General features: G+C 38.6%; 1 protein-coding gene across 1 annotated transcript; it reads right to left on the bottom strand.

Annotated features, from left to right (window-relative positions):
- Nucleotides 1-8,448: 8,448 nt before the first annotated feature.
- LOC110578287 (cyclin-dependent kinase 1-like) lies at nucleotides 8,449-9,334 on the bottom strand. The gene is given in 2 exon segments (XM_044911818.1): nucleotides 8,449-9,280; nucleotides 9,282-9,334. Coding segments are annotated over 2 exon segments (885 nt in total).
- Nucleotides 9,335-11,894: the final 2,560 nt, after the last annotated feature.

Genomic DNA, 11,894 nt, shown 5'->3' on the forward strand with positions numbered 1-11,894 from the left:
AAATGGTGCTACATACATATTTGTCAATAATTACTCCAAATGTAAATGGACTAAACACTCCAAACAAAAAACTTAGGGTGTCAGAATGGGTAAAAAATAAATAAGATTCATTGATGTGCTGCTTACAGGAGATTCACTTTAGACCTAAAACAACCTGCAGAATCAAAGTAATGGGGTGAAGAATCATTTATCCCCCAAATGGATGACAAAACAAAGTTGGAGTAGCAATACTACTTGAGAATACCTAGACTTTTTTGTTCTTCCATTACTTTTATACTGTGTTCCCTCTATTCCAATATTTGTAAAATTTTGATAGAGATTGCCATTAATTGTTTTTTTAAATGTGTGGTAGAATTCACCAATGAAACCATGGGGCCATGGGCTTTTCTACGCTGGGAGATATTCAATTCCTAATTCGACTCTCATTCTTATTATTGGTCTAAGGAAATTTTCTATTGCTTGCATTCATGGGACATGATTCAATCGTATTAATTTGTGCATTTTTAGGAATTACCTGTTTTTTTCTAAGTTATCTGGTTTGTCAGTATATAATTGATTATAGTAATCATTTGTCACTCTATGCATTTCTTTTTTCAAGTTTTATTTAAAAACCTGTTACTTAAATTACAGTGTAATATTAGTTTCGGAAGTAGAATTTAGTAATTAATCACTTACATAAAACACCCAGTGCTCATCACAAGAAGTGCCCTCCTTAATACCCATCACCCATTTTTTTTAATTTTATTTCGTTATGCTAATCACCATACATTACATCATTAGTTTTTGATGTAGTGTTCCATGATTCATTGTTTGCATATAACACCCAGTGCTCCATTCAGTACAAGCCCTCCTTATATTCCATATGGACATCTAGGCTCTTTCCACAGTTTGGCTATTGTGGACAATGATGCTATAAACATTGGGGCACCTGTACCCCTTTGGATCACTACATTTGTATCTTTGGGGTAAATACCCAGTAGTGCAATTGCTGGGCCGTAGGGTAGCTCTATTTTCAACTTTTTGAGGAACCTCCATACTGTTTTCCAGAGTGGCTACACCAGCTTGCATTCCCACCAACAGTGAAGGAGGGTTCCCCTTTCTCCACATCCCCACCAACATCTATTGTTTCCTGACTTGTTAATTTTAGCCATTCTGACTGGTGTGAGGTGATATCTCATTGAGGTTTTGATTTGGATTTCCCTGATGCTGAGCGATGTTGAGCAATTTTTCATGTGTCTGTTGGCCATTTGGATGTCTTCTTTAGAAAAATGTCTCTTCATGTCTTCTGCCCATTTCTTAATTGGATTTGTTCTTTGGGTGTTGAGTTTAATAAGTTCTTTATAGTTTTTGGATACTAGCCCTTTATCTGATATGTCATTTGCAAATATCTTCTCCCATTCTGTCTGTTCTCTTTTGGTTTTGTTGACAGTTTCTTTTGTTGTGCAAAAGCTTTTTATCTTGATGAAGTCCCAATAGTTCATTTTTGCCCTTGCGTCCCTTGCCTTTGGTGATGTTTCTAAGAAGAAGCTGCTGAAGGTGAGGTCAAAGAGGATGCTGCCTGTGTTCTCCTTTAGGATTTTGATGGACTCCTGTCTCACATTTAGGTCTTTCAACCATTTTGAATCTATTTTTGTGTGTGGTGTAATGAAATGGTCCAGTTTCATTCTTCTGCATGTGGCTGTCCAATTTTCCCAACACCATTTGTTGAAAACACTGTCTTTTTTTCCATTGGACATTCTTTCCTGCTTTGTCAAAGATGAGTTGACCATAGAGTTGAGGGTCCATTTCTGGGCTCTCTATTCTGTTCCATTGATCTATGTGTCTGTTTTTGTGCCAGTACCATACTGTCTTGATGATGACAGCTTTGTAATAGAGCTGGAAGTCCGGAATTGTGATGCCACCAGCTTTGCTTTTCTTTTTCAACATTCCTCTGGATATTTGGGGTCTTTTCTGGTTCCATACAAATTTTAGGATTATTTGTTCCATTTCTTTGAAAAAAGTGGGTGGTATTTTGATGGGGATTGCATTAAATGTGTAGAATGCTCTAGGTAGCATTGACATCTTCACAATATTTGTTCTTCCAATCCATGAGCATGGAACATTTTTCCATTTCTTTATGTCTTCCTCAATTTCTTTCATGAGTATTCTATAGTTTTCTGAGTACAGAATCTTTGCCTCTTTGGTTAGATTTATTCCTAAGTATCTTATGGTTTTGGGTGCAATTGTAAATGGGATCAACTCCTTAATTTCTCTTTCTTCTGTCTTGTTGTTGGTGTATAGGAATGCCACTGATTTCTGTGGGTTGATTTTATATCCTGCCACTTTACTGAATTCCTGTATGAGCTCTAGCAGTTTTGGGGTGAAGTCTTTTGGGTTTTCCACATAAAGTATCATATCATCTGCAAAGAGTGAGAGTTTGACTTCTTCTTTGCTGATTTGGATGCCTTTTATTTCTTTTTGTTGTCTGATTGCTGTGGCTAGGACTTTTAGTACTATGTTGAAGAGCAGTGGTGATAGTGGACATCCCTGCTGTGTTCCTGATCTTAGGCAGAAAGCTCTCAGTTTTTCCCCATTGAGAATGATATTCACTGTGGGTTTTTCATAGATGGCTTTTATGATCTTGAGGTATGTACCCTCTATCCCTAGACTCTGAAGAGTTTTGATCAGGAAAAGATTCTGTACTTTGTCAAATGCTTTTTCTGCATCTATTGAGAGGATCATGTTTCTTGTTCTTTCTTTTATTAATGTATTGTATCACATTGATTGATTTGAAGGTGTTGAACCAACCTTGCAGCCCAGGGATAAATCCCACTTGGTCGTGGTGAATAATCCTTTTAATGTACTGTTGGATCCTATCGGCTAGTATTTTGGTGAGAATTTTTGCATCCATGTTCATCAGGAATATTGGTCTGTAATTCTCCTTTTTGATGGGGTCTTTGTCTGGTTTTGGGATCAAGGTAATGGTGGCCTCATAAAACGAGTTTGGAAGTTTTCCTTCCATTTCTATTTTTTGGAACAGTTTCAGAAGAATAGGTATTAATATTTTAAATGTTTGGTAGAATTCCCCTGGGAAGCCATCTAGCCCGGCGCTCTTGTTTGTTGGGAGATTTTTGATGACTGCTTCAATTTCCTTAGTGGTTATAGGTCTGTTCAGGTTTTCTATTTCTTCCTGGTTCAGTTTTGGTAGTTGATACATCTCTAGGAATGCATCCATTTCTTCCAGGTTATCTAATTTGCTGGCATAGAGTTGCTCATAATATGTTCTTATAATTGTTTGTATTTCTTTGGTGTTGGTTATGATCTCTCCTGTTTCATTCATGATTTTATTCATTTGGGTCCATTCTCTTTTCTTTTGGATAAGTCTGGCCAGGGGGTTATCAATCTTATTAATTCTCTCAAAGAACGAGCTCCTGGTTTCGGTTGTTCTACTGTTCTTTTGGTTTCTATTTCATTGATTTCTGCTCTGATCTTTATTTTTTCTCTTCTCCTGCTGGGTTTAGGTTTTATTTGCTCTTCTTTCTCCAGCTCCTTTACGTGTAGGGTTAGGTTGTGTATTTGAGACCTTTCTTGTTTCTTGACAAAGGCTTGTATTGCTATATACTTTCCTCTTAGGACTGCCTTTGCTGTATCCCAAAGATTTTGAACAGTTGTGTTTTCATTTTCATTGGTTTCCATGAATTTTTTAATTCTTCTTTAATTTCCTGGTTGAACCATTCATTCTTTAGTAGGATGCTCTTTAGCCTCCATGCATTTGAGTTCTTTCCGACATTCCTCTTGTGATTGAGTTCTAGTTTCAAAGCACTGTGTTCCAAAAATATGCAGGGAATGATGCCAATCTTTTGGTACCAGTTGAGACTTGATTTGGACCTAGGATGTGATCTATTCTGGAGAATGTTCCATGGGCACTAGAGAAGAATGTGTATTCTGTTGCTTTGGGATGGAATGTTCTGAATATATCTGTGAAGTCCATGTGGCCGCATATGTCATTTAAAGTCTTTATTTCCTTGTTGATCTTTTGCTTAGATGATCTGTTCATTTCAGTGAGGGGGTCTTAAAATTCCCCACTATTATTGTATTGTTGTTGATGTGTTTCTTTGCTTTTGTTATTAATTGCCTTATATAATTGGCTGGTCCCATGTTAGGGGCATAGATATTTACAATTGTTAGGTCCTCTTGTTAGATAGACCCTTAAAGTATGATATAGTGTCCTTCCTCATCTCTTATTATAGTCTTTGGTTTAAAATCTAATTTGTCTGATATAAGGATTGCCACCCCAGCTTTCTTTTGGTGTCCATTAGCATGGTAAATGGTTTTCCCCCCCCTCACTTTCAATCTGGAGGTGTCTTTGGGTCTAAAATGAGTCTCTTGCAGACAGCATATCGATGGGTCTTGTTTTTTTATCCAATCTGATCCCCTGTGTTTTTTGATTGGGGTATTTAGCCTATTTACATTCAGGGAAACTTTTGAAAGATATGAATTTGGTGCCATTGTATTGCCTATAAGGTGACTGTTACATTGTCTGTGTTCCTTTCTGGTCTTTGTTGTTTTTAGGCTCTCTCTTTGCTTAGAAGACTCCTTTCAATATTTCTTGTAGGGCTGGTTTCATGTTTGCAAATTCCTTTAGTTTTTGTTTGTCCTGGAAGCTTTTTATCTCTCCTTCTATTTTCAAGGACAGCCTAGCTGGATATCGTATTCTTGGCTGCATATTTTTCTCGTTTAGTGCTCTGAATATATCATGCCAGTCCTTTCTGGCCTGCCTGGTCTCTGTGGATAGGTCTGTTGCCAATCTAATGTTTCTACCATTGTAGTTTACAGACCTCTTCTCCCGAGCTGCTTTCAGGATTTTCTCTTTGTCTCTGAGACTCGTAAGTTTTACTATTAGATGTTTGGATATTGACCTATTTTTATTGATTTTGAGAGGGGTTCTCTGTGCTTCCTGGATTTTGATGCCTGTTTCCTTCCCCAAATTAGGGAAGTTCTCTGCTATAATTTGCTCCAATATACCTTCTGCCCCTCTCTCTCTTTCTTCTTCTTCTGGGATCCCAATTATTCTAATGCTGTTTCATCTTATGGTTTCGTTTATCTCTCGAATTCTGCCCTCGTGATCCAGTAGTTGTTTATTTCTGACTTGCTCAGCTTCTTTATTTTCCATCATTTGGTCTTCTATATCACTAATTCTCTCTTCTGCCTCATTTATCCTAGCAGTTAGAGCCTCCATTTTTTTTTAAGATTTTATTTATTTATTTGACAGAGAGAGACACAGGGAACACAAGAAGGGGGAGTGGGAGAGGGAGAAGCAGGCTTCCCGCGGAGCAGGGAGCCCAATGCGGGGCTCGATCCCAGGACCCTGGGATCATGACCTGAGCCAAAGGCAGACGCTTAACGACTGAGTCACCCAGGCGCCCCTAGAGCCTCCATTTTTTATTGCATCTCATTAATAGCCTTTTTATTTCGACTTGGTTAGATTTAATTCTTTTATTTCTCCAGAAAGAGTTTCTCTAATATCATCCATGCTTTGTTCAAGCCCAGCTAGTATCTTTATAATCATCATTCTGAACTCTATTTCTGACATCTTACTAATGTCCTTATTGATTAGGTCCCTGGCAGTCAGTACTGCCTCTTGTTGGGTTTTTTTTCAGGTGATTTTTTCCATCTTGTCATTTTGTCCAGAGGAGAATAGATAAATGAGAGAACAAAATGCTAACAGGGTAACAACGACCCCAGAAAAATATACACTAAACAAATCTGGAGAGAACTGAAAGTGGGGGAAAAGAAAGGGAAAGAAACAAAAAAGAAAAAAAAGATGAGGAAAAAAAATATGTCAAATATGATCAGGCTGGTGCATAGATCAGTGCCACACACTAGATTTGGGGCGTATTTTGGTCTGTCAGATGAAAGTGCCTCCCAATATTTTAAAGAAAGAAAAACTTATATATGTACAAAAATAAGGGTAAATATGATGAAGGGATGGAATATGACTGTAAGGATGAAAATTATAAAAGATTTTATAAAAGGAATTAATAAGGTTAGAAGTTGGTTGAAAAAAGAAGAGTATATAAAAAAGTGGGGGGGGTGGAGAGAATGTGATTAGGCAGGAGACTAGAACAAATCCATACACTAGAGATTTAGGGTATATTTTGGTCTGTTAGAAGAAACTGTATCTCAAAATTTTAAAGAGAGAACAACTTATATATATACCAAAAATAAGGTTAACTACTATGAAGGGACAGAATATGACTCTAAAATTGAAAAACAAAAAATTTTTAAAAAGGGATTGATAAGAAGTTGGTTGAAAAAGGCAAAAAGAAAAATTCAAAAAAAGAAAAGAAAAGAAAAAGAAAGTTAAAAAAATTAACTTTGAAAGACTAAAGAATCAGGGTCAAAAAAGCCATGAAATCTATGAGCAGTATTCCCCTAGTGCTGGAGTTCTGCCATTCTCATTGATCTGTAAACTTGGTCTTGGCTGGCTGTTCTTGCTGATCTTCTGGGGGAGGGGCCTGTCACAGTGATTCTCAAATGTCTTTGCCAGAGGCAGAATTGCCCCAACCTTTCCGGGTCCGGGCTAAGTAATATGCTCTGGTTTGCTCTCAGTAGCTTTTGTTCCCTGCAAGCTTTCCGCACAGCTTTGGAGGATAAGAGTGAAAATGGAGGCCTCCCACTCTCCACCCTGGAGGAGCCGAGAACTTGGGACCCCAGTCCTCAGTGCACCCCCAGAGAAAAGCAGTCAATCACTCCCATCTCCCCAGTCTCCAGCCACACTCCGTGCTCATCTGGCCTGTGACCGAGCGTTTCTATCTCTGGCACCTGACCCCGTGTGGAGTCTCCAAACCCAGCAGGTTCCTGCAGGGCACTCCCGCGCCACTCCTCCTGGGAGAGGAAGGGGAGTCTCCCCGGATCTGCTGCTTGTTGGGTCCCCTGCTGGAGGAGGAGTGGCCTGACTGTGCCACAGATCATGGTTTATGGCAACTCCGAGCTGAGAGCTTGCTCTTTGGCTCTGTCTTTGCAGCCGACTTCCCTGCTCCAATACCTGGGAGCTCTGCCACACTCAGGCATCCCTGGTCTTTCTGTGACCCCGAGGGCCCTGTGACCACACTGTCCCCGCGAGGTTGCACTCCCCACTTAGCCACTGGAGTGACGTCCCTCAGTGGAGCAGACTTCTAAAAGTTCTGATTTTGTGCTCTGCTGTTCTATCACTTGCTGGTAGCGGCTGACGGAGGCCCCACCCCCGCCATCTATCTTCCAGAATATTGCCTCAGATTCACTTCTCCGCATGTCCTGCCTTCCAGAAAGTGGTCGCTTTTCTGTTCAGAGAGTTGCTGCTATTCTTTTCTTCAATCTCCTGTTGAGTTCATAGGTGTTCAGAATGGTTTGATCACTATCTAGCTGAATTCCTGGGACCAGACTAAATTTAGGTCTCCTACTCCTTCGCCATCTTGCTCCTCCTTCCCCCATCACCCATTTAACCCATCCCCCCACCCACCTCCTGTCAAGCAACCCTCAGTTTGTTCTCTGTAGTTAAGAGTATGTTTTCTGGTTTGCCACTCTTTTTCTTTTTCTCCTATGTTCATATGTTTTGTTTCTTAAATTCCACATATGAGTGAAATCATATGGTATTTGTTTTTCTCTGACTGATTTATTTTGCTTAGCATAATACACTCTAGCTCCATCCACATCATTGAAAATGGCAAGATTTCTTCTTTTTTATGGCTGAATAATATTCCATTGTATATATAAACCACATCTTTATGCATTCATCAGTCGATGGACATAGGGGCTCTTTCCGTAATTTGGCTGTTTTTCATAATGCTGCTATAAACATCAGGGTGCATGTATCCCTTCAAATCAGTATTTTTGTGTTCTTTGGGTAAATACCTGGTGGTTGGGCAGGTGGATAATAGGAAGTTGCTGGATAATAGGGTAGTTCTATTTTTAACTTTGTGACGAACCTCCATACTGTTTTCCAGAGTGGCTGCACCAGGTTGCATTCCCACCAACAGTGTACAAGGGTTCTTCTTTCTCTGCATCCTCACCAACACCTGTTGTTTCCTGTGCTCTGAATTTTAGCCATTCTGAGAGGTGTGAGGGGATATCTCATTGTAGTTTTGATTTGTGTTTCCCTGATGATGAGTGATGTTGAGCAGCTTTTCATGTGTCTTTCAGCTATCTGTATGTCTTCTTTTTTTTCCCTGACATCAAAACTAGATTTATAGTTTTATTATGGTAACAAATAGTTGTTACAGTAAGATCTATAAACATATACAGAATTATTATATTTAAATTCATATAGAACAATATTTACATTTTTAAGTTACACTTTTGAAATCAGAAGATGAAGTAGAGGTTAAGTTTACAACAAAGAAAAGAAAATACACAAAACAAAAACAGACAAAGTTAACAGTAAAAATATAACTATCTGTTCTTGATACGTGGAAACTCTTTGTCAGAAAGCTACATCTTCTTAATCTGATTGTACAAATCATTAAAATATGGATGATTTAGTGCCATTTTGCCAGAAATTCGTTTGGCAGGATCATAGACTAACATTTTCGAGAGCAGATCCAAGCCATTTTCATCCAAGTTTTTAACATGGGATGCCAGTCTTCCTGGTTTCCACTTGGGAAATGTATTCTTATAGTCCTGTAAAGATTCCACTTCTGGCCACACTTCATTATTGGGAGTGCCCCAAGCTCTGAAAATTCTGAAAAGTTGATCGATTTCTGAATCCCCATGGAAAAGTGATTTCTTCATTGCTAATTCTGCAAATATGCTGCCTATACTCCAAATGTCAACTGGAGTCGAGTAGCGAGCTGACCCCAGCAATACTTCTGGTGATCTATACCAGAGTGTTACCACCTCATGTGTGTATACTCTAATAGGTATTCTAAAAGCTCTGGCAAGGCCCAAATCAGCCAGTTTAATTGTTCCTTTGTCATCAATCAATAGATTTTGAGGTTTTAAGTCTCTGTGCAGAACTCTTCTGGAGTGGCAAAACACAATCCCTTGTAGGATTTCATAGAAATAACTCTTAACAAGTGAAGAATCCATGAACTGACCAGGAGGGATGGAATCTAAGTATTTCTTGAGATCCATGGAAAGGAATTCAAAGATGAGATATAACCTAGAATCTTGCATAAGCACATCTTGAAGACTGACTATATTTGGATGATGAAGTTCTTTTAATAGAGAAATTTCCTGAATTGCAGTACTAGGAACCCCTTCTTCTTCACTTTCTAGTCTGATTTTCTTCATGGCTACCACTTGACCTGTAGTTTTGTGTCTACACAACTCCATAGGTACCTTCTCCAATTTCCTCTATTTTGATATAATCTTCCATAGTTAATCAGCAGATTTGGTAGATCCTCAGCAACTCTACCCAGCTTATTATCCCGCAAGGAAAGTGGCGGTGGCTACCACGTCAGCATCCCTCTTGCCTCAACTTCCAAGAGCCAGCTTTAGCCATCTTCTTTGTAAAAGTGTCTATCATGTCTTCTGCCCATTTCTTAACTGGATTATTTGATTTTGTGGTGTTGAATTTGATAAATTCTTTATAGATTTTGGGTACTAACCCTTTATCAGATATGTCATTTGGAAATATCTTCTCCCATTCTGAAGGTTCCTTTAGTTTTCTTGATTGTTTCCCTGGCTGTGTAGAAGCTTTCTATCTTGATGAAGTCCCAATAGTTTATTTTGCTTTTGTTCCCTTGACTCAGGAGATGTATCTAGTAAGTCACTACAGCCAAGGTCAAAGAGGTTACTGCCTGTGTTCTCCTCTAGGACTTTCATGGTTTCCTGTATCACACTTAGATCTTTCATTCCATTTTGAATTTATTTTTGTGTATGGTGTAAGAAAGCTGTCCAGTTTCATTCTTTTGCATGTTGCTGTACAGTTTTCCCAGCACCATTTGTTGAGGATACTATCTCTTTTCCATTGGATATGGAAAGTTGTGGGTCCATTTCTGGGTCTTCTATTCTGTCCTATTGAACTGTGTGTCTGTTTTCATGCCAGTATCACACTGTCTTGATGACTACAGCTTTGTAATATAGCTTGAAGTCCAGAATCATGATGCCTCTAGCTTTGCTTTTATTTTTCAAGATTGTTTTGGCTATTTGGAGTCTTTTGTGGTTTCATACAAATTTTAGGATTATTTCGTCTAGCTCTGTGAAAAATGCTTATGGTATTTTGATAGGCATTACATTAAATGTGTGGATTGCTTTGGGTCTGGGTTGTTTTATTGTTGATCTTTAGTTTTGTACTGTTGTGTTTGGAAAATATACTTGGTATGATCTCAGTCTTCTTAAATATGATATTTGTTATGTCTTCTTCTATGTGATTTAACCAGGGAATCTTCTGTGTGTACTTAAAGAAAGTGTATATTCCATTTTTCTTGGATGGAATATTTTTTTAAAGATTTTATTTATTTATTTGATAGGGAGAGACAGATAGTGACAGAGATAGCGAGAGAGAGCACAAGCAGGGGGAGAGGCAAAGGGAGAAGGAGAAGCAGGCTCCCCATGGAGCAGGGAACCTGACATGGGGCTCGATCCCAGGACCCTGAAATCATGACCTAAGCTGAAGGCAGACGCTTAATGACTGAGCCACTCAGGCGCCCCTGGGTGGAATATTTTTTATATATCTTTTAGAACCATGTATTCTGAAGTATGTTTCCAATAAAAAACATTCTTGTAGAAAAAAATTAAATCTTTGGGCGCCTGGGTGGCTCAGTTGGTTAAGTGACTACCTTCGGCTCAGGTCATGATCCTGGAGTCCCGGGATCGAGTCCCGCATCGGGCTCCCTGCTTGGCAGGGAGTCTGCTTCTCCCTCTCCCACTCCCCGTTTGTGTTCCCTCTCTCGCTGTGTCTTTCTCTGTCAAATAAATAAATAGAATCTTTAAAAAAAATTAAATCTTTAACTGAGGGTGCCATTTAAAATAAAGCATATCAGAGGGGAGGTGGGTGGGGGGATGGATGAAATAGGTGAAGGGGATTAAGAGTACACTTATAATGAGCACTGAATAATGATGTATAAATTTTGAATTACTATATTGTACACCTGAAAGTAATATAACATTGTATGTTAACTATACTGGAATTAAAATTAAATACATAATAACAAAAAAGAACCGTAAGCCAAATCCTCCAAAATCCAAATAAAGACAGAAACTAGTAAAAAAAAAAATACAAAAGTCTAAATAACACAATAAGCAAAGTCTGCTTCCTAGTAACCAAGATGAAAGATCTATGGTTCTAATCTTAGGCCTTTAGCTTATTTCTAGGATTAATATTTAGCTAATTGTGCTGTCTTCCCCTCCATAGAATCTGAAGTCCAGCACAATTCCCACTTTCCTGGGATACTGGCTGCTTGCTTCCTTCTCTACACAGTCCAGTCAGAATAAAGGGAGAGAAAATTTTCAGGAGTAGAATTCTTGTTGGCCAAAATTTTAGGCATTGGTATGTATTGTGTGTTAAAACTAACTCCATTTTAACAGAGATAAATGTTAGCCAAACTAAACCCAATTTAGTCTGCCAATACATGTGAGGACTCCTGGGTCTCATAAGAACTGGGGGAGGGAGGGGGTGTAAAATGTGAATGCCTTCTAAGTTATTATGTCCTAAAACTTCCCAGCCAAAACTTGTGACTTAGAGTTCTTTGCAAAAATCTCCTTTCTCTATAGTTTTCTCTTCACAGGCTAAACTTTAACTGAAGAGAAGCAGTATGCTTTCTTATGGTTAATGATATCAACTATTATTGTGAATCTGAGGACAAAACTTATCTCAGCATTAAACATTAGTTGACACATTTGATTGGTTGAATAATATATCGAGTATGAAGTGTATAATAATATATATCAATGAAAGTAGAGGCAGTTTGATACTTTAGTGTCCAAAAGCAGCT

This window comes from Neomonachus schauinslandi, chromosome X (genome assembly GCF_002201575.2).
Source record: "Neomonachus schauinslandi chromosome X, ASM220157v2, whole genome shotgun sequence".
NCBI classification, from domain to species: Eukaryota; Metazoa; Chordata; class Mammalia; order Carnivora; family Phocidae; genus Neomonachus; species Neomonachus schauinslandi.